The sequence below is a fragment of the Lissotriton helveticus genome, chromosome 9 (assembly GCF_964261635.1).
Source record: "Lissotriton helveticus chromosome 9, aLisHel1.1, whole genome shotgun sequence".
In the NCBI taxonomy this organism is placed as follows: Eukaryota; Metazoa; Chordata; class Amphibia; order Caudata; family Salamandridae; genus Lissotriton; species Lissotriton helveticus.
In genome coordinates, this window is record NC_136070.1 from 1,194,142,667 (window position 1) to 1,194,166,904 (window position 24,238).

The following is a 24,238-nucleotide window of genomic DNA, read 5'->3' on the forward strand; positions in this document are numbered from 1 at the left end:
TTCCCTTCACTTATACGTGGGCGTCCGATTCCAAAATAAGTTTCAAAGGCGACTCACCATCGAGCCTTTTATAACGGAATTGTGCACATCACACCTATTACTCATTAGCACCATTTGTGTGTTATTTATTCTTGCTCCTCATACGCCTCTCTCTACGTCTCTTTCTCGCTCTCGCACCCACACTCCACCCTTCACCCTCCAACTCCACCCTCCAACTCCACCACATCACTCAGGAACACCACCACATCACTCGAGAACACCACCACATCACTCGAGGGCACCACCACATCACTCGGGGGCACCACCACATCACTCGGGGACACCACCACATCACACGGGGACACCACCACATCACACGGGGACACCACCACATCACACGGGGACACCACCACATCACACGGGGACACCACCACATCACACGGGGACACCACCACATCACTCGGGGGCACCACCACGTCACACGGGGACACCACCACGTCACACGGGGACACCACCACGTCACACGGGGACACCACCACGTCACACGGGGACACCACCACGTCACACGGGGACACCACCACGTCACACGGGGGCACCACCACGTCACACGGGGGCACCACCACGTCACACGGGGGCACCACCACGTCACTCAGGGACACCGCCACGTCACTCAGGGACACCGCCACGTCACTCAGGGACACCGCCACATCACTCTGGGGCACCGCCACATCACTCTGGGGCACCGCCACATCACTCTGGGGCACCGCCACATCACTCTGGGGCACCGCCACATCACTCTGGGGCACCACCACATCACTCTGGGGCACCGCCACATCACTCTGGGGCACCGCCACATCACTCTGGGGCACCGCCACATCACTCTGGGGCACCGCCACATCACTCTGGGGCACCGCCACATCACTCAGCCCAACCACATCATCACTCAGCACCACAACAGCACTGTCCTTGCTTGCTGCCAACAAGCATTGCCATTGCCAATAGAACTCGCATTAGGAAAGTGTAAGCTATTGGCTTTGTGAATAACGATGCTATTAATTTATATATTTTCAAAGCCAACACATATTAAAAACATGTGTCATTTACAATACCAATAGCTCACACTTTCCTAATGCGAGACCTATTGCATTGCAAATGCTTGTTGGTGTTTATGTCAGCCCTCTGGCCGAGGTCATTTAGGAGCATGGTTTTACCATCATTGCATATGTTGAAGACACTCAGCTTTTCATCACCTTGTCTCATAGCAGTGAACAGGCGGCTTCCTCACTGCGTGCTTGTCTATCAGACGTCGCTTTGTGGATGTACCATAATTGTCTAAAGTTGTATAGTGGAAAAACTGAGGTTGTGGTGTTAGGTAAGCACCTCAACATCTGGTCCAATGCCTACTGGCCAGATAGTTTGGATCCTTTACCATCGCCCAAGCCCAAGGGGGAAGAACCCTACATCTGGTTTGATGAGAACCTCTCTTTCGAGGCCCAAAGTGCTTCTAGGTGTTGAGATCCTTGAAAAACATTATCCATCTTCTCCCATAGTCTGCCCAGAAAACAGTAATCTAGGCTCTGGTTACATACCGTTTGGACCTCTACAATGTTCTTGACTTGGGTATCACCCAAACTGGATGGGATAGGCTTCAATGGGTGCAGAATGCCGCTGCTCGGACATTACTTGGTCTTCCAAGACGAGTTTCTATTAGCACTGCACTAAAGAAGCTTCACTGGCAGCCGGTGAAACAGAGAATCGCTTTAAAGGCATCACTTTAAAGGCTGTCACTTACTGCTGTAAGGCATGGTCCAGTCAAGGCCCAGCCTATTTGCAGACTATGATTGCCTATTACGCTCCAGCGCGAAATCTTAGGTCGGTCTCTGCCAAATTGGCCATGGATCCAAGATTTTAAAAAGCTAGAATTGGTGGTTGTGCTTTCTGTTATTTGGCCCCTAAAATCTGGAACTCACTACCGATAGAACTCCAGCTGGACCCCTCCAAGGGCATCTTTAGGAGAGAAAAAAACTGGTTGTTTAGATCCAGTTAGAACGTGTTCTATGTGCAATTCTGTTAGCTATAACTAGCATCCGGACGCTGGGACACTGATAGAAATAGCCAGGCGCTTTATAAATTGCTTTATTATTATTATTAAGATCAAGATGCTTGGCTTTCATTAAACCTCTCCAGAAGAGTTACACCTTGTGCTGACTTTGAATACAGCAGAACAATGCAAATGGTTAAAAACCCATATATACCCGTTTCAGGAAGAGATCAACCCTTCGGTTCAAACCACTGGTTCCAGAGGCCACAAGTTTTAAGAACACGAAGACAGATTTTGGTAGTGCTCAAACAAAGCAGCACAAAGCGCTTGACCGGTGTCTGCCAAGCAAGATTCTACAGCTGTATGGGAGATGTAGTCCCTACATCTTTTATTGCACTTTGCAAACCTTCATTTAATAGTAAAATACGGACTAATTTTTAATAAGGTAATCCCTTTTCAATTAAACAGATTAATTTTCACAAGAAGGCAATTTCCTGACATTAAAATGTTTTACTTCAATTAAAGGGTAGAGGGTGTGGCACAGCGGGAAGAGCTGTCGACTTTGGAGCTGGGGAACCAGGCTCGAGTCTCGGCGTTGGCTCAACATTCTTGCGATTCTCGGCAAATCAATTAATCTCCCCGTGCTTACCAAAAAGTAATGTGTCCTTGTGCAGTGTAGCTGGTGCTCATGTGAAGCGCTCCGATCCCTTCGGGTCGTGTTCGCGCTATATGAAAAAAACTGAAAGAAAAAAAAAAGTTCTGTAGAGGAACGTAATCGTTCCGCAGGATTCAAAACTTGCGCCACCGACAAGCCTAAGTGCCCAGATAATCGACCATGTTCTCCTACAGGAACCCTCCATGCTTGCTGCTTGTGGACCAGGGAGATGTCAGGTTTCATCCTGCGTGACGTACTTCTCATCCTCCCTCCTCCCCACCACAATCTTGTTGCTGGCAACTATCTTTTTATTAGCTGATGCAGCTGGAAATGACCGCTCTGCCTCATTAGGATATTTCGACGGTAGCGATGGCCCGGGGGCTTGGAAATAAAAGCTCACGCGCGCCTAATAAATAGGTCTCGCGCAGCCGCTCTCCAGCCTGCACCGCGCTGTCAGAGCGGCGGGCACCATCAGGCCAGGCCCTTGCAGCGCTGGGAGGCGCTACATTTTAATGTGTGCGAAATACAGCGCTACAAGGGGACATGAATGTGTGCTATACGATTACGCAAATAAGCACTGAAATTAGGAGGGTTAATTTGGCACAGAAACTAGTACTGCGCATGTTTCAAGACGGGCAGTGGACATACTAATCGTTTTAGATGGCATGTACCCGAACTGGTTAAGAACCCGTGTCTTATCAGCTGCTAAAACCAATTGTAATTGCATTTATATAGCGCTTACTTCCCCTGTGAGGCGTAGAAAATGCTTTAATGGGCTGGCCTCTGTAATTAGGCAAACAGCAGAAAACAAGATGGGTAAAGTAAACAATCATAGCTGTAGCTTCAGGGATACATGTCTGCAACTCACCAAAGACATTCCAAATGTTAGCAGGCGGCACGTCCTCCACCCTATGGTGTTCATAAACTCTGAACGAGGTTGGAGGTAAATGCCTACCTCAAACTGGATCCAAATAGTGAACAAAGCCAGCAAGCAAGAGTTCCTCTCACCAAGCAGGGTATGAAAACACAGGGCCAAATGATGCATTTTAAAGCACCATTTTCACATAAATGCACAGGTTATGACGGAGAACAGTGGGCTATTCACCACTATTTCCACATTTCCAGAACAATTTTCTAGAGATTCAGGTGCATTGCATGCTGCTTAAAAAATAATCAGGTGATTCAATGTCAAGATTTATCTTGTACATAGCATCTTTCTTAACTTCCTTTTTAATTCCTGGCCTTTCTAATAGATTCTCAGTCATGCTTTATGACCGACAATCTGCTTGGAAGGTGCGTCCATTAGGGGCGTTGGGGCGTTGCCCCACTAACCATGGACGACCGCACGCTGCAGGAAGTAGTAAATACTATAGGCTTCAAAAATAATTTATCTGCGCTTCACTAAGCGCACTCGCAGTACTGTGTGCGGCAGGGAGAGTTAGCGGGACAAGCCTGACAGATTCGGAATCGCGGAAGGCAGTGGGGGCGGGGCTGCGGCAATGAGTGACAGCGCAGCCATAGGTAGCGCAGCAGGCACTGACTGTGTGTGTGTGCGCATTTTGGGCTAGTCATTTATTTGACTGGCCCACGCATGCGCACACCCAGTAGTACCTTCCCCCCTCCTCCTCCTCCCCTACAGCACACAAACAGGCAGGGACCCGGCTCTCCCGGGTCTCATAATGGGCAGTATTTACCCTGCTCTTTAGCCAATCCTTTTGTAGTGGCGCTGGTAATGCTGCGCCGTATGCACGTCACCGCGCCTGGCGTGCCAAAACAGCACACGACGAGGACTGAGAGAGTCGAGAGGAGAGTGTGTAGAAGTACTCTGTCTTCATGTATGTACGTACCCTACTCGTGAGTCGTGTGTGCCTGCTGCAGTACTGTCTCCACACAGTCAGTCGAGACTGTCGAGTGAGTCACGTCACGTCACCTCATAAAAAGTAAGTTTTATTTAGGGTACAACAGTAATCCTGTACAGACAGTCCAGAAGTGTGTCGGTGTGCGTGGTGTGTCGTGTGTCACTCACACTACTAGTCTGGCCTCGACATGGGTATATGTGGGCTCTGATTACAAGAAGCCTTTCTGTGGGGTTCCACCGCTCCAGGCATGGGCACGCGCGAAAGCAGTCTGAAAGCCATAATCTGCGGTGCCCTGTCCGGGGCCGGCCAGTATAGCACCGCTCCTGCACGGCTGGCACACCAGCCGCCGCTCAATGGCCCAGCGTGTAGCCCGGCCTCAGCCTCTGCTCTTTCTGTCTCAGAGAGTTCACACACAAATCCCGCTCCGAAATTCAAATGCCCCGGCCCCAGCGCTTAACAACCCTCTGCCACCCATGTGTGAGAAACAGGATTGAACCCACCTGCAAAGGGCGGCTGCCACCGGCATTATTAAAAACATGCCCACACACCGCGCGCAGACTTACAACGCACAACACGCACACTAATATGAGCGTCGCTGCGCACTCACACAAGGAAAGATGGTTTACAGCTGAACCTGAAGGAAGGCCACTATAGTAACAAAAGCGAGGTAAGTGGGGTACTCCTGGCGACTGGTGATAGGACTCACATTCTTTCTGCATTTACTGGATTTCATTCCTCCATGGGTGTGAATCTTTATTTTAATCATTCCACACATCAGCGAACTCTGGCTTCTCAGAGGACAGCATGCTGCATTTTGGAGCAGGGGCTAATAATACAAATCCCCTTTTGATCGGACCGGGCATGCATCATTGCAATATAAAATGCTCCTTGGGCCTGAAAGTCTACAAAGATTCGTCAGTATACACAGAGTAAGAACCCGGAATCGTCAAGAGCAGCATTATACAGGGCCACTGCTGCTATCATGTAATTATGCGGCCCCGTCGTTTGTGTTAATACTAGTAGCTCAGAATCCCTGGCATGAACACAGGCGAGGCTGACGGGCGGCCGTAGGCTGTAACCAAAGCGAGACTGCATGTGCCACGACGTGACGTTGACCATGGCAAGTAGCTAAACTTTACACGTAGTTTTCTGTTATGCAGGAAAGGTTTCAAATACCACGACCAAACCTAATTATACCGTACTAATAGCCTGGAGACAGTCGTTTTTCTTCTGCCCTGTGAGCCATCCTTATGCAGTGATTACTAAGGGGAAGGGCATTTCATGCAAGAGACGAGAGTCGGTCTGGAGCTGAAATAAAGGGCTCTTAACCCAACTAGCCATGGAACACGAAGTGCTCAGCTGTAGGCGAGCACTGTGGATTTTTATTTTATTGAATGTTACATGTTAGTGAATAAAAGATGCACTTTTTTTTCCCCCCGGCTAAAAGGGTTGCTTTAATCAGTTATTTCTTCTTGTTTGAAGCAGCCCTTTGTTGTTTTTTCCTATCCAAATAGAGCAAGATTACATCATAAGGCTGTGCTCATTTTAACATGCCTGACAGCCACATTATTAACCCCTTATCTGAGGCAAGTTATCACGTTAAAATTGTGAAAGTTATTTTATGTGCTGTTTTTATTGATACTGTTAGATTACTAGTACTTTGACAGAACGACATCAACTGTGCACATGAAACAAAAAGTAATTACACAGTTTGCAAATGGTTGTTTGATTTTAAACAGCGGGGTCACCAGTGCTGTTAGTTGTTACAACCTCCTCCTTATTTACCTTTTCTCAACGATACCTTATTTTGTACATGGTGGCAGAGCCTTATGGGCTACCGTTGTTTTCTTTGCAGATAGCTGTGAGTTTCTGTGGTGAGTGGAGCTTCCCTCATGAAAGCTGACGCCGAGTTGCTATGAGTTGGTCAGCTGTGGTGCTGTCCACATCAAAGCATGATGTGATGGAGTATGGCGGTCCGTTGTGATTGTGGCTGCACTTCCATGTTGGAGTCCACGGGTTGCGCTGTGTGGGGCGTGCTGTGCAAAAAGCAGGGCTCTTATGTGGAAAGAAGCAAAAAGGGTGATTGGCTCCACTTGGGCATACATTTATTGTTTTTGCTATTGGTTCTTAGCCTGCTTTTTATGGGTAAACAAGTTATTTATGCCTATTGGAGAAGTTACCCTGAGTCCTGTGTGGTTTGTGCAAGAAAATAGCACGATTACATTGCTTGATTTTGCTCATGAGAAAGTGTCACTCATCGTTGTTGAAATGTCACTCATAATTACACTGAAATTATGAAAATGTCACACATAGCAATCTGAAACCTTGGCAGCTAGGCGAGTTTCAGAATAGCAATAAAAATGCGTGACAATACATTTCAGTGCGGTGTTGCGGAACACCACGCTGAAATGCGTAAGAGTCACACCTTATGCGTGATACTTGACAGGACTGGTTTTTCGCTTAAGTATGCATTTGCCGCATCTGCCACATAATCCATCGTCTTCTGCATAATCTTCAGATTGTAATAAAAAAAGGTTCATTTCTATCTCAAAGGGTTCAAAAGTTACTAAAGACGCAGCAACACGTGCTGCCCCTCAGTGGAAGGCCCTCTGTAAAGCTTGATTGGTCACCATTTTGTTGCTTATTGCTATATTTTTGTGTTAAACCGGTGCTAATGAGGGTCAAGCAATGCCCAGGAAGTGTTAACAAGTGCAAAGATGACAAAAACATGCAGTATTATGATCGTAAAATGTGCCACATTAAACCACATCATTTGCGTTTTCTTGCCGCAAAATTTGGTCCTTCCCTGCCGCATAATTCCCGTGGCTCTGATTATACATTGTGTCACAGGCTTTTTAGGGGGACCAGGGGCATAGCTGCCTTTGGTGTAGTGACAGGGGTGCCCATGGGCTTGAGCGGCCTATGCCCTGATAGTTGTTCACTTTTACTGCCCACTTGCAGCCAAATGGGTAGTTTTCCTTGATTGCACCAGGACCATTGGCACCATTGCTGATGGCGTCATGCAGCTTGTCTCTATTTTTTAGACACCACATGCATATTTGTTGCTGTCCTCTCCGCTGTCTTGAGGGAGTAGGGTCCTCAGACATGCTCCCTCCTTGTGTGCTGCTTTCGCGTCCACGTAAGTTTTTCGCACTTAAGTTGCTTGCTTCTGGTTCCAAGCAGCTTCACCTAAAAGCGGCTTTGGAATTTGTAAGTGAACTTCCTGACTGTGAGTGCGTACAGAGGAGGATATTTAGGTTTAGCGTTGGGCCTGGGACCGGTTGGTTAACTGTTCTGCATTAAATGGTTCTAAAAATCGTACTGAGCTCTTGAAGGCAGTAAGGAATGGCGTGGCCGAGTGGGCCGCGGTGTCTACAGTCTACGCACTTAGGGACAGAGGTGGGCTGATCTGTTTGCAAATGCATCGTGCGTCACGTACATCGACTGGGCTATATTCGTTTGGGGGCTGGGCCGAGTCAGAGTCAAGCCTATATGTCAGGCATGACTCCCTACTTTGGTTTCCTATGCGGTCTGAGACTGAGGTCTGGGGACCGAAGTGAGTCCGAGGGTGGCACGGGGTCGGGGAGCACTAGAATGGATAGATTAGGTTCTGGATGTGTCTGGCAGGTCGGCGGTCCGAGAATGGATTGGAGGCTGTGGTTACCATGGATGGACTGGAGGTCAGAGTTCAGATCCTCTCAGTGAGGGCAGGGGAAGGGTATATTTGAGAACCTGGTTTTGAACGCGATTTCGGTGCAAGACAGTCTTTGGAATTTATGTTGGAACTTATCATGGTTCCACATTGAAAACAAGTGAGGACAACTGCAACCTCTGATAGGGTGCTACTAGATTTGGATGATATATATTGGGCGGACGCCCTTTAAAGGGAGCGTGTAATACGCAAGTATTGGAAGATAAAGTATCGTACAAAATTGGAGATTTGCCTTGAGAAAGCCCATAGGGGGCGAAACGCGCGTCGGCTGTCAAGAACTGTGTTTTAAAAAGAAATTTGGATTTTGTATACACTACGTGATTCCTTTGGACAAAGAAATCGGGTCTATGCGTGCTTACAGCAAATGATTGAAAGAGACTTTTTGTGATGTGCAATGATGTTTTTGTATCATATATTTGAGAACATCACAGACATGCATTGCAGATTCTGGGAGCATCTCTCCCACACGGTGTTTTGGAAGACCTCGCCTGCAGATAGTGGCCCGAATGTTCTCCTTTCGTATTCCACCAGTCCCACGTACATGGATGAGAACAGGTTATAATGTACGGCAGCTTTCTATGAAGCTCTGTTTGATAATGGCCTCCATTTATGTGCAACCCGGCTCTATTAAAGTTATTTTTAAACACACGTAAAGGGCGGAGTTCGGTGACCCGCAGCATCAACAAACATACATCATTGTCTACCTACCATCAGTGTTCCCACTAACGTGCGCGCCTGCGCGGGCGCCCACGTCTAATCCCCCGAGCGCGCAGTGGTGCGTGTGGAGCGCGCATCCACAGCACATTTTAGGAGAACATTTGCGCCTGCTGCTTTCAGAACAGGAGCTGCGCAAATCTTTTTCATTTCCGGCTGGTGGTGGCTCCTGTGCTTGCTGCGCGTTTTCCTTCTTAATGGAGCGCAGCTGGGGGCTGTCTGTTGACCATTGTGAAAATATTGCTGTTAATTGTAGCACCGTCGTGCGCTGCAATTAACTTAAATATTTTCACAATGGCCCACAATCAGCCCGCAACCGCGCTCCTTTAAGAGAAGATATGCAGAAAGTCCAAAAGCTCGACGTGTGCTTTACACGTCTTTCTTTTGGGCTTTCTGCATATCTTCTCTTAAAGGAGCGCGGTTGCGGGCTTATTGTGGGCCATTGTGAAAATATTTAAGTTAATTGCAGCGCACGACGGTGCTACAATTAACAGGAATATTTTCACAATGGTCAACAGACAGCTCGTAGCCGTGGTCTATTAAGACATGCAACCAGCACAAAAGAAAGACGTGTAAAGCACATTTAGGCATGCTGCACACCTTTTGTTAATAGAGCCAGGGCCGGAATGGGAACAGATGAGCTGCACAATAGTAACAACGGGCAATCATGGAAAAATGACAGAATTATGCAAACTATGCCATGTCCTTGCATGACCCTGCAGAAAGCATGCAGCAAGTAGGCGAAAAAGCAGGTGTAGGTTTATCATATTTAATGGCATGTCCACTTGCTCACTGCGCTGAGACAGCCGTTGCTTCTCGTTCACATCGTCTCCAGGACTTCGGAAGTTCTGGTGTCAGGCACTAACATACCGTTTACCTGCAACCTTTCCCGATACATCCGAAATCATTGAGAGCAAAGATAGCAACAGGGCCACGTTCACGCTGGAACGATGGTGCATGCCATTATTTGCATTATTCTTCCCACACCCCCATACTCCATTTGCACCCCCCCTCTTATTTACGACTGGCACTGCTTTATACACTTCGGGTGTTCTTATACAGAGCGTACATAGGCGCTTTGTGTGGCTAACAATTGTGCTATTTAAATAGATGAAAATGTGAAATACGATAAAAACAGGCAGCCTGGGGGCGTTTGAACCCCGACCTGACCATTTTCAATTTAAAAAACAGGCTTGCTGGAAGGGTTTCTCTTAGATACGGGGGTTGATGGATTAAACATGCATTTCTATGTTAAATCTAGCAGCTTTCTTGTTTTTGTCAGAACGAACTTTCATGAGTTGTCTCACGCTGGGTATTCTTCTCTGTATCCTTGGTGCGAGTTATAGAGCGCGGCAGATTGTGTGACTTTTTGAAAGTTTTGATGTTAAATGCAGCCCCGTGTATAAGTGTGTCGGGCTCTGCAATTAACATGAACACTTTCCAAAAGGCATGTGCTCTACCGCCCTCTATTAACTAAAGGTATGCAGCAAGCCTAAAAACATAACGTGTGCTTTTACAATCACTAATAAATGTTAGTGATTCTGAAAGCACACATCCTGCTTCTAGACTTGCTGCATGTTTTTTGTTAATAGAGCGTGGCTGCGGGAAGATTGTGTACGTTTTTGAAAGTTTTCATGTTAATTGCTGCAATTAACATGAAAACTTTCAAAAATGCACACAATCTTCCCGCAGCCATGCTCTATTAACAAAAAGCATGCAGCAAGCCCAGGGCTTTAAGTGGACTGGGTCCTGCTGATGCTTCGTTTTAAGACAGGTCCCAATCAGGCTCCTTATTTTTGCCCTCACCCTTAGGGTAAAAAAAAAATCTCAACTGCTGAAAGCCTTTGTTGTAACTTCAGAGGACTTTTTAAAGCTCATTTCAGAACTGAGGCATTTTCAATATATTCAACAAAGCTGTAGTTGTTGCTTATTTATCCTTTGCAACTAACAACCATTGACAAAGTCAATAGTCCTGGGTTTTTGTAGGTATAATGTTACTTATTGTGTTATATATCTGGATGCAATGACAGAGGCAGCACAATAACGGTCGGGGGCTCACTATACTAAGCAGAGATTTTTAGCTTACGTGTTTTTACGCCATGCCCTCAATTACATCAAGCACGCCCCTTTGAGAGACCCCCCAGTTTTTTCTTCCCACTTAAAACCCTGAGCAAGCCTAAAAGCACCACACATGCTTTCAGAATCACTAACATATATTAGTGACTCTGAATGCACACATGGTGGACATCTATGTACATTCCCCCCCTGCGTATCCAAGAAACCATCTTCAGAGCGGATAAGTGAACTCATGATTATCAGTTTTAAAGAGTGGAGTAACCCCCGCCTTGGTAGAGCCAGCTCTGTTCTGCAGAGTCTTGCCCTGATGACCTTGAATAATACTTAAACAGATTATTGCAAATAGCATTCTCCTTTAATTTATTTTTAATCTGGGTAATGTGTGTCGCTGCACCCACACATGCGGTTGGGTTCTTGGCGCACATTGCTGTGGCTGGAGCGCACAGAGACCTCACGCTGCCGCACACAGAGGAAAAAAATTAGAGGGAACATTGCCTACCATACAAGGGCTCTATTAAAGTTTGCCATGATGAATTCTGTGGTGAGATGGTGGTGCTCTCCTTATTGGTCTTTTTGAGGGTCTCTTCGTTCACGAAGACTCTCACATGCCTGTTTCTTCGCTTTCTCAAAGGACATTTCACTCACTGGTGATATGTGCGGCTTCCAGTATCTACAGCTCTTTCATCTTCAACTCAACATGTGAACGTGGAAGTGGATGTGTTTGTCTTGGTTTTGAAATAGGGTTAGGGAGACTAGATTTCTCTGGTTGTTTGTGGGGGTGAGGGTGCTGGTTATCATTGAGTTCAAAGGATTTTTCCAATCTTAAAAAGGCAACCTGTAGCACTTGTAGGTAACACTGGGCAATGTTGAGGTCTGCACTAAAACTGGTTTCACTTCAGGAAGACTGATTTTTACACTTAGAAGGTTGCAGATTTATCTGCCCAGCTCCTCCTTTTCCCCATGCCCATCCTGGCTAGATTTAAGCCTGGAAGGGACTGTTAACGTGTTAATATGCAGAGTTGGTATTAAGATTTGCTTCTTTGCTTATGCGAGTCTTTAGAAATGTTTTTTGAACGGTTTACAAGAGCTCGCCTTTAATCTCTGTATCTTGTCCATCTATGCTAGATGGGACAGGAAATCTTGCAAACAGTTTCGTTCCTGCGCTCTAGGTTGGGAATTTTCTGAGTAGTATGCCTACTTGAAAACACTACCTACGTAACAACCAGCATGTCTGTTGCTTTTCGCTAGGCTACAAGTCTGCAGTGTATTGAGTGTTGGCTAGATATTTATTTGTGCCTATGCCAATGCTGCCAACTGGGGATTGTCCTGAACCTTGGATGAATAATTAAAAGCTAAAATATTTTGTTACTTTTTCCTGCACAGCCTTTTAACTGCAGGGCATCGACGGGTAGGAAGGTTACCGTTAAACCTGTAAAAAAGCAATCGGCCTCATTAAGAGACCTGCATTGAATTCTCAGTTTCCCACTAACTTGTCAGGCAGTTGGGGCAAGTTAACATTCTGCCACATCCTAGGCATAGGTCCCAACATCTATTGGCCCTTAGTTGCATTGCCCTGATCCCTTCAGAACAGCCCTGGTCTTGGGGTGTAGGGCGGGTTCATGCTGTCTCATATACTGTGTGGGTTCATGCTGTCTCATATATAGTCCCGGGACAGGAGACATGCTCTCACATATTTCACCCATGCATTCGCACCCTCTTCTCGCCTGACGGTCCTTCTTCCTGAAGGACTGCGAGTGCGTACCCCCCTTCTCACGAGTGTGTCTCAAGCCCCGGGCCCGCACCCTCCCTGATTCGGTCACAGACCAGCGCCTCGGGCCGTTTTTCTCCTAAGCGCTGCAGGAGTCTGTTATGAAGCTCTGTGGTTATACTGAATAAGCAGCTACCTATGTTATATGACAGCTCTTTAATAATGTAATACCTGCACTCTCACAATTGCTTTATTAACCTTCCTGCTTACTCAAATTTGCTTGAAAATGCAAAATGTTCCCACTATTTTTTCAAAATTTTCTCGGGGGGGAATCCCCCCGAACCCTCCTTAGGGGGTTCGGGCTCGCTCGCTACGCTCGCTCGCTACGGCGCAGTATGATTATCAGTTTCCGCCCCACCACTTTCAAATGTCACCAGCCGCCACTGGTATACAAATCTCACAATCACCAGCTACCAATAACATAAATAAATAAATACAATAGGTATGCACAACTGTAGTCCAACTGCTCAGTTAGAGCTGAAAGGTTCCACTAGCAGGCAGAAACCAGGTGCACTAGTTCGAAAAGGCTAGGTCTCAGATTTTCAAAATTGTCTTCGTTTGCTAGCGCTAGGTCTCCTGTTTTCAAAATTGTCTTCGTTTGCCAGCGCTCCCCTTGAGCAGGTCGCACATAGACACAAATATTGCAGCCACCCCTCATTTTTTTAAGTGCATTTTCAGTAAACTTTATTAAACATTTCTCTAACAGATTATTGACATTAAGTGAGTATTTACACATTACAACTCATGGTGCATACATCCATTACAGTGAATAGTAGATATGTCATCACAATGACATAGCATAGTGTTGTGACTTGAGTCGTTGCTATGCACTCTTTCATTAGTAACACCTTCCCTGCTGCTCAGCCAGGATGAGTGCTGGAATGGTTGGCGATGTAATGGCGCCTTGATGCCTTTGGGCAAAGTTTGCACTTTACAAGACCACTATTCATTCATTCAATGGAGAGCTTGAGTGTCTGGTGAGGTGGAGTGTGTTGGTAGGAGTGTGTGGAATCAGCAGCAGGGAGGATGCTCCTGGTGGGGCTATATGGTATTAACTTACTAGCTATTTACCTGAAACTTACCACCTTAACCCCTTCCATGCTGATGACGGCCCCCGGCCGTCATGCATCACAGTGCTCGTGTGCTGATGACAGTTGGGGGCCATCATGACCACACCCGCGATCGGAATGTGCCACACAGGCGCACAATCGCGGCCGCGCTCAAAGGGTTAATAACCTGTAAATAAGTCTTAACCTCTTCTATGCTCCTGACGAGCTCAGCTCGCCATGAGGCACAGTGCAGCTGCACTCATGACGAGCTGAGCTCGTCACGGCCGTTGGAACGTTGCACGCGGGGATAATTACCCCGCTGTGCTGAACGTTCGAAAAACGGGCGTGGTTGTGACAAACTTCACTCGTCATGAGTGCAGCTGCACTGTGCTGTGCCTCATGACGAGCTGAGCCTGTCACAAGCACAGCGGCGCCGCGCGCGGCACCCCTCGCACAGCGGGGGAAAAACACCCCGCAGCGAAGGGGTTAATAAACCTTCTTCATATAACCTACCCTATGGCTACCTGGACCTCCTTCCCTTACAAACACAGACAGGATACTGCACGATTTTGAGTATCTACACAAGTTCAAATTTAGCCATCTTACCAGTTAAAGCGGAGGTGCAGTACAGAGGACTACAACATGCTAACCTTGTGTGAACTGATTATAGTGAAAGAGCGTCCCACACAGTGTGCGGCGGGGCATCCTCTAAGTACAGTAGGTGGGCTCCCCTTCCTGTATCTGTCAAAGATAGCGGACACAAGTCATAAAATAGGACATGTAGACAGATCAGAGCGACTCCGTTACTCCCAGGACATAAAGGCGGAGACTGAGGTGTTTCGTATCCAGAAAAAGTTTAAAAAAGCTGGAGCAGGCCCCAGATGTCTTTAGGCCGCAAGGGGGGCGCTGAAGTTCAGCAAACGTCTTGCTCCCGTCACTGCCGGTTGCTGGTGCAGGGTGCACTTAGCCCAGCCCAATGCATGGCAATCAGACGTTTGGCTATGGCAATGCAGCTAGGTGGCACACGCCAGATGGGAGGTTTTTCTTTTTAACATAGGCCATAAAGAGAATTAAGGGGTGTGGACTGATAGTGAATCCAATCATGCTGGCAGTGGTATCCAGTACCTCCCACCAGAAGAGTCTAATGGGAGAGCAGGGCCAGGCTCAATGATACAATCCCTAATTTTTGGCATTACATCAAGGTCAGTGATGTCATCTCTTGGGATCTAACCTAGCGTGTCTCAGGTGCGAAATATGCTCGATGGAGGAATTTAAAATGGATCCATTTGTGTTGGTGGTTTATGGACAGCATTTTTGTCTGGTTGCAGCAGTGTGTTGGGGTGTTCTCATAGTGTTATGCATGAAGAGTACAGGCTGGACACGCATCTCGTGGCATCAGAGGATCCAATGATTTGTGGCAACCAACCCTCAACTTAAAGGTGTTGTTTTTCCTCATTTCAGAGTCCATTGACATGGTGGCAGTTTATGGCATTTATGTTGTGTACAATCAGCCTACCCACAGACTAGTTGTTCCGCATCGATCAGAAAGTGTAGGAAAACATGATCATATGAGATTTTTTATTATTGATTAATGTTCCCAAATCTTTTGGATTCCTATTGAAGATATCAAAAAAACACCACTACCAAAAAACAAATCTCACAATTGCATGGCATTATCAGCGCGGGGACACTCTGTTCCTGAGTAACCAGGCGCTTTATAAATGGCTTCTATTCTATTCTATTATGGGCAATTCAGAATCTAGCCTCGAGTGGGATGAACGACCCCTAGCCATAAACAGATTCTTGGGTACACTCCCCAAATGCATAGCTTTACTTAATACTCAATTTCTATTCACTTTAGTTTTCATGGTCAAGTGATGCATGTTACGTACACAAAGAAAAATCACTTTAAGCTACCTCACAGTTGTTGACTTTGGTTATTGCAGAATTTTGAAGAAACACCAAACCCTACGTATACCTACGAGCAGTGCTTTAAATAAAAATATAGAAGTGTGGGTACTCACTAATTAAAGTAGCTGCTTGCTCCTGAGAAGGTCAGAGACTCTTCCATTAAATGCACTGCAGCAGAGCTGAGAAGTGCTGGTACTGTCCCTTTCAAATTAAAGAAGTGCATGTACTCGGTAACGGCCTTTCTATGCCTATTTAAAGCACTGTCCATGAATGCAAGTTTCTGGGCGATGTAACAGTGTATTACTTTTACAGATCAGCCTTCCTAAGAAAAATTTATAAATGTAAACCTTGACACAAATTTCTTCTCCCACTCCCGTCACAACCCCATTTGCATTCACTCGCTTGTGAGTGCAACTAATGTTTTTGGGGGGGGGGGGGGGGGAGTGGGACTTCAATAGTCTATTCAAATAACCCTTTGCTGAATTCAGAATGTCCTCTAGCTTTCAAAAAAGTGCATCTATATGGCCTCACTGATGTTATTCACACTCATTTCGACCACTAATTAGGATACTGACTACCATTTACAACTATGCAAAACCAGTGGCGACATTTTTTTTTTTCGTTCTGCTGGTTTCAGAAAGCTGGGAACAAGGTAGCATAGCACATCTTATGTTGACACAATAAAAAAAACTACACACTTTATTGCACAGCACTTACCATTTTAAAAAAAAGTAAATAAATAAAAAAGTTGGCAATACTTTGGCTATTTTGTCAGGTCCTTCCAAAGTAAATAAAAAAAACCCTGGCTAGATCTAAAAATCACAAAGATGTGGAAAAAAGGATACAAATTTCACCACGCTTTGGAAAATGTTTTGAAGGCGTAAAAGGAAACCGTTCCAAATGTCAAAAAGGGTTCAGCACTGGGGTTGAGGTGGCCAGAGCCCAGCATTTAATGGGTTAAAAGTGAAAAAGTATCACCCCTGTAGACAAGTAAAAGAATAACACTTAAATGTTATGCAACTTGCATTAGGTAATGTCATGTGTCTGTATGTGATCAAATGCTATGACTGCAAACTCTTAAGAAAGATTTCATAGGGTGAAACAGCACTTAGGTGAAGCGAATCCACTCTTTGTACGGGTAATAATGGGTTTCCAATGGCCGAACACGTCATTATTTATAATCCTACTATTTCACAGCTAAAAGTCCAGGCGACTGAGTAAACTGTAAGGCAACCGAGGCGAGAGGAGGTAACAAACCTCTGAAATGAAAACATGAAGCTTTCATTACACGAGCTTCAATGGCTTTCTCAGAGGATTTAAATAGGTGAATTGTTCTGGTGCAGTTCACGTGAAACCTTTAAGAGTTTATATTGGTTAACTGAGAGGTACATGTAGGAACAAATATTTTATATCAGCTTGGTTAAATGAATTTAGGTGAATGCATGATGTTCAATCTCTTCACTATTGTAACTTGTCTTTTTAGTTGAAATAGCTACAGTAAAGCACAGATAGAGTTCCAGTGGGCCGGTCCTGTTTGGATCACAGCGGGAAATTGGCTGGCAGAAGTGCAACATCTATGGTATGTCTCTTTTTTTTTTGTTTGAAAAATAGACTCTCTCAGAAGCAGTTATTTTGTGTGGGAAAAAAAGTAAATAATAATAAGGTAACAAACAAAAAAACATTTCAAAAAGTTTTAAACATTACAAGCAATTAACTAAAAATTAAAAAAAAAAAATCATGGAGTCCGATATTAAGATACATTAACATATTATGACCAAAAATTATAGTAATCCGAGGAAAAAAACCTCTAATGCAACGGCATCGAAAATAGTGGCATGAGAAACTGCAACATGCAACCAGTACTAGCATATATATATATATATATATATATATATATATATATATATATATATATATATATATATATATATATCTATCAAAAGAGACTCCTGTCCGCCGGTCCCAGGCGGTTCAACACAGGTGCGGACCTCTTCCCCAAAAGATAAAGTTCTTCTCTAGTAACGAGCCACTACACACAAGTAAGTGTAAGCAGTTGCTAAGTTTTTATTTAAGCATTATCAAGATCAATGTCTTCCATGGCGCGTTTCGCTCCGTGAAGGAGCTTGTTCACATGACGCGCCCCAACAGGCATTGTAAATTTAAAGTGCTGTAAAAGCCCAAACAGCCATAAAACAAGCATTTACAATGCAACGGTTTCGCCTTTGCAAAAGTTAGAGCTATTGGCATTGTAAATGGCAACCTTTTTATTTATGAGTTGATTTTGAAAACAGATAAATAAATGGCATTGTCATTTACAATGCCGATAGCTTAATCTCTCGCAAATGCCACACACACACACCGAGAGCCCCCCCACACAGAGCCCCCCCACACACAGAGCCCCCCCACACACACCCACACAGAGCCCCCCACACAGAGCCCTCCCCACACACCCACACAGAGCCCTCCCCACACACCCACACAGAGCCCCCCACACAGAGCCCCCCCACACAGAGCCCCCCCACACAGAGCCCCCCCACACAGAGCCCTCCCCACACAGAGCCCTCCCCACACAGAGCCCTCCCCACACAGAGCCCTCCCCACACACCCACACAGAGCCCCCCCACACCATATACGTTAGACCTATCATATGGAAGAACAGAAGTGAAGGTTGGCAACTCTATTGTTTTTAGTAAACTTATACAAGACTCAGCACTGTACATGCTGTGCGCACTTCTCTAAAGTGGAAAAGACACTGGCTTGATGTCTGTAAATGTACCGTGTGTTTTTATGCAGGGGGCGGTCTCTGCCAAATGCTGGTTACTTTGAGGTGAGGGGGGCACAAGGTATCTAGTGTGCAGCCAGAGTTGAGACTGCTGGGCGGGCGGCCCTTGACATGAAAATGAAAGTAAATAAGAAACTCAGGTGATCTGTTCGAGGGACGGCCCCGCTAACGCAAAATGCTACAACGGGGTAGTGGGGGCTCCACACAATCGTGTCAGAGGCCTCAACACAGACTGTTCCAGCCCACACAACCACCCCATCCCCAGGGCTTCATGTTATCCGGTGGGTGCAGGCGGAGCCCACCGGCACTCTTCTTTGAGGACGGAACTCATTGATAGCCATTAGTCTTTGACCCAACGGCGGAAAGAAAGAGGGAGAGCAAGACCGACAACAGTGGCAAAGGGAGAACACACAGATGAAAAGGAACCCAGGAGTGTCCAACCTAGGTGCAGGAAAGCTATACTGGTGGATAAACAGACATGGCTAGACGGCCTTGGCATTTGGCAACCCCGTCATTCTGCAACAACGCCAGCAACATTCTTAGAAACATGTAGGCGCTAGGACGTATTCTTCTCCATAATAAAGCACTGCCCACCTCTGACTGAAGCTCCCTAAAGACCAGGCAATAAGTCTCAAAGACTGCACCGTTCGAATATAAACCCCTAACGTGAGGGAACACAGAAAGTGAGACACCCACGGCTTTCATCACCCATAGAGGAACATGAAACATGCAGTCCTCTCACAGTGAGCTACGACGGTAACGTATCATCGCATGGAACAAGGGCGGCATGGGGTCATCGCATGAAGAGGAGCTGTGCACGTGCCGAAAGCACAGCCTGCCACTGCATGGAGAAGAGCTGCAGGAACTACTGAACGCAGTCATTACACACAGATCCGTTACTGACAGGCTATCACCACATGAATATCAACTATGGGCATGCTCTTATGATATCATAATATGAAGAGAACAGCACCCATCGCATGTAAAGGAACTACAGACGTGGTCTCATCATATGAAGATTAACTACGAGTGAGCGGTCATCAAATGAAGAGCACATGCTTTAGCCAAAAACGTAAAAAGTGTATTGGAAAGCACTACACACATATGGTGCAGCTGATAGCGGGAGCTGGCATGGGAGGCGAGGCCACAGTCTAAAAAAACCCTGGAGGAGCCCGTAGGCCTCACGGACAGCGGGAGAGGGGGGGGGGGGGTTGGGGGAAATGTCACGGACTGCGAGCGGGAGTGGGGGGGGTGGTAACGTCACGGACAGCGAGCGGGAGGGGGGGACGGGAAAAGACAGAAAGAAGAAACGGAAAAAGGACATGAGAAAGGGAAAAGACAAATATAAACAAAATGCTGCTTGGGCAGGCACACGACCAGCGAGAGGGGGGAGGAAACGGCAAGGAAGGCACTCACCTGGACTTCCTCCGGTGCCGGTCGGCCGCGGAATGGCCAAAACAAACCTGGACAACAACAAAAAATAAACCCCGCCCACGGCCGCGATGACGATGCGAAAAGGGTGGAGAGGGAAAGAATCGTCGGGAACGCCCACCAATCGCCTCGGGAAATGACGGACAGTTCTCTCTTCCATTGGCTAGCCTCCATTTATGGAGCTAGCCAATGGAAGAGAGAGGCTGAACTAAAGTGTACAGTGTAACTCAAAAGATTTCGACCTGCGCCGAAAAGCTGCGCGGCGCAGCTTTTCGCCAGGTCGAAACCTAAAAAGGACTGAAAGGCAAAAAATGTGCAAAAATAAGTACAATGACAAGGATTGACAATAAATTAGAAGCACGGTGGTACATAGAATGGTGTCCAAAACACATATCAAAGATAAAAAATGAGCGTAACAATTGCTAAACTATGGAAATTATGGAAAGTGCCTAAATAATCCAAAGAGAATGGTTCAAAAAGAAATAAATGATTGAACCAAAAATAATTTGCAAATATGAATAACATAATCATAGAAAGTGGCTATGTTACATTATTAATATGAGACGCCCATAATACATCAAGACACCAAAAAAGTTGAAACCTTTCCACAACAGAATTCATGCTACTGGAAAATCGCCATTCATTAAAAGATTGAAATTAATACAAGAGAATCATTTCATCCAAATAAGATAACATATCTAAATGATTACATAAGTACATATTACTTTCAAAATTGAAAGATGCGATGAGGCAGCAAAAATTCAAATAAAGTCATAGGCACATTGAACAATATGCCTTACTTAATCAATCTCTTTCCCAAGAATTTGAACACAAATTCCGCCTCACGAACACGGCTTTTAACATTGGAAATCCCAATAAATTAAAAGGACCCAGAGCAAGATAAATTATTGTACTTCATTGTACTTCCATCTCATCCACAATGAATGTCAATGTTACACCTGAAGTGTGATCAAATACCCATTCAATGCAGCAGTGGGCCACAACCCTCAACAGGGGGCGCCACTCTCAGCCATATGTTGGACAATACACCCTATTTCACAGGGACACAACTAATGTCCCGTAATGGACCTTGTGCTAGAGTGCTCATTATTAACTTTCCTAGGACACCATCCAACAGTTCCTAGGAGACAATACTCACCGCTTGCTGAATACTGCTCTTCACCTCTTCGCTCAGTAGCCCCTCGAAGACAAAGGAGTCTCCAAACTGCTCCGCCTAGAAAAACACAAGATACCGCTGAGACCAGAAAGATGAACAGCACCAGGCGACATTATTGAGGAATTAGGAGAAAGATAACTTCATCACAAGCTAGAAATGAAATTATTTATCTGAATTATATTCTGGTAAAAAAACTATTTTGTGGTAGTGTGAAAATGGGCACTTTTATGTGAGTCTGGCCAGGAGTTAAAGTTGCTGTAGATTTCGAAAGACCCTCTAGCACACACTTCATTGTGTAAGGCAGCACTTGATGTTTTCACTGTGTTGACAGTGGGGCTATTTATACACTTTCTTCCAAGTCTTGTAAATTCATCACTAGTCTTCTATGTGTAGCCACCATCATGCCAGCTCACAATGAAAGACACCAGGATGTGTTTCTATAGATGTGCGGTGGGCCTAAGTTTGGAATATGTTTGCTGTAGACAACAACAATGTGAACATCTATCTGTAACACTGCCAATGGATTTTCCAGGGCTTGTGGCTCCACTTTTAGATCTTAGTTGCAAAGTGGTGGATGTCAACTTCTAGAGACCAAAAGTTACAACAGTGTTTGTTGCTGAAAAATGAACCTTTATAGGTCTTACCCACAACACATCACATCCGCTTCCCCTCCATCTCCCCCTCGCTGCACCCAACTTTTCAAGCCCAGCTTCCCTGCCCTTTCAAAAGGTCTGTCCTATAACATGAATGAAAGCTGCTTTGCCCAAGGGTGAGAGGTGTAGAGTGACATCCAGAATGAGAGGACATTGTACTCCCTCTACCTCTCCATGTAAGTGACCCTCCTCCTTTTTCACTCCTGACATTCTTGCCTTCAACTTTGTTTGTCCTTCTGTCGGGCTTTGCGATGGCTCCATACACTCCATAGGCATCGCGGATAGGCCCGATAACGCTCCCTCTATACTCCTTCCCAAATTATAAACCATTGTTCCTTTCCCCATTTAGCCAATGTAATAGTAGTCTCTCTCTAAAACTGAGCTATAATAGAAGAGGAAGTCCCCAATTGTCTTTACATTTCTTTGTATTTCACAAAAAAAGTCACAGCATTAACGGAGGAAGCCCCTTTTAACACTGCTTGGCATAAGTGACTGAACAATGTCTCACTCTTTCCAGCACTATTCTGGGAGAAAATAACAGTGATCATTCTACACCACTCCTCTAACAGTTTGCTTGGTGAATGACTCACTGTTCAGTATGCCACTTATTCTGAGCTCCCAGACGCCTGGACCTCCCCTCCTTTCCTCTCGGATGTTGCATTACAATAACCACTCTGAACACTGAACCTATTCCATTCTCTGCTGTGTCCAAGTGACACCAAGGTCACAGCACTAGTTCCTCACCAGCTTGCCCTGGCACCACTCCATTATGTGCTGTGTTCCATCCACTCCTGGGTAAATAGTCCACCAGGCCAACACCACCCCACCTCCTCCAGGCCAACTTCACTCCCCACCCCCTCCAGGCCAACTTCACCCCCACCCCCTCCAGGCCAACTCCACCCCCCACCAGGCCAACTCCACCCCCCACTCCCCCTCCCCAGGCCAACTCCACCCCCCACCCCCTCCAGGCCAACTCCACCCCCCACTCCCCCCCCCCCAGGCCAACTCCACCATCCCACCTTCTCAAGGCCAACTCCACTTCCCCCTCCTCCTGGCCAACCCCACCCCCCACTTCCTCCAAGCCAACTCCACCTCAACTTCCTCCAAGCCAACTCCACCCTCAACTTCCTCCAAGCCAACTCCACCCCCCACCTCCTCCAGGCCAACTTCACCCCTCACCTCCTCCAGGCCAACTTCACCCCTCACCTCCTCCAGGCCAACTTCACCCCTCACCTCCTCCAGGCCAACTTCACCCCTCACCTCCTCCAGGCCAACTTCACCCCTCACCTCCTCCAGGCCAACTCCACCTCTCACCTCCTCCAGGCCAACTCCACCCCCCACTTCCTCAAAGCCAACTCCAACCCCTACTTCCTCCAAGCCAACTCCACCCCACCTCCTCCAGGCCAACTCCACCCCTTACCTCCTCCAAGCCAACTCCACCCATCTCCTCCTGGCCAACTCCACCCCCACCTCCTCCAAGCCAACTCCACCCCCACCTCCTCCAGGCCAACTCCACCCCCACCTCCTCCAAGACAACTTCACCCCACAGTGTGTTGGCTCTTCTTGCCGAATAATTTTTCCGCAGCAACCTCCGTAGCAAACGGAGGACAATGATAAAAATATACATCAGGCCTCTGCACATTCCAAATGGGAGCGGCCTCACCAGGTCAGCAGTCATAGCCATCAGCCACATGTAGGAGATGGGGTACCTGACAACTCCGAAAGCAATACGTGCTTGGATATAACTCTGCTCACAGGAGGCCATCTTGTCTCCTATGAACAATCTTGTCAAGCGGTCAGGGAACAAAAACCATCATAGGATTGTTGTCTTAAGTTACATTAGTAGTCACAAAGAGAGATAAAGGGTGCCTTGGACAGCATAGACCTTCCATTCACATAAGTGTGAAATAGCCACTTTATAAAGAATGTTCTCTCTGCGAGGCACACAGATGCTACAGGCGGATCTCTAAGGCATGGCAGTCTCCTTAAGGGCACTGATGAGAAATGGAAGCCACCTAGACAGCAGAGTTCTTACTGGTCACAAAGGGGCTGCAAAAGATGCCTTGGACATCATAGCTCTCTCTCATCAGTTTTGTTACAGTTTCTGCAGCTAAACATTCAGACAGTTTATTGGAGTGTGAAAAAAGAGCTCAGTTTAGGAGGACAAAACAGCATTTAACTTTTTACTTTAATTACTTTATTCGGATAAAAACAGATCCATAAAACAGCAGGCTCATACAATAATTAAAAACACAAATTCATAATATTCATAAAAGGAAGGCGCATGGAAATTCAATACAGTGCAAAACAATTAAAATACAGTTATACAGTATTCATCGAGTTGCACGCTCGAACAGCAGTTTTCAGAAAGGCTCCCACACGAAATATTAACTCATCATATCCTAAATTAAGAAGAATCATATATACACAT

General features: G+C 46.2%; 1 protein-coding gene across 1 annotated transcript in view; it reads right to left on the reverse strand.

Annotated features, from left to right (window-relative positions):
- The window catches only part of SUMF1 (sulfatase modifying factor 1), a 268,047-nt gene that overhangs the window by 194,320 nt on the left and 49,489 nt on the right, over positions 1-24,238 (reverse strand). Inside the window, exon 3 of the mRNA XM_078661661.1 lies at positions 21,137-21,211. Within this exon, the coding sequence (XP_078517787.1) occupies positions 21,137-21,211 (75 nt within the window). The remainder of the gene's footprint in view (positions 1-21,136; positions 21,212-24,238) is intronic.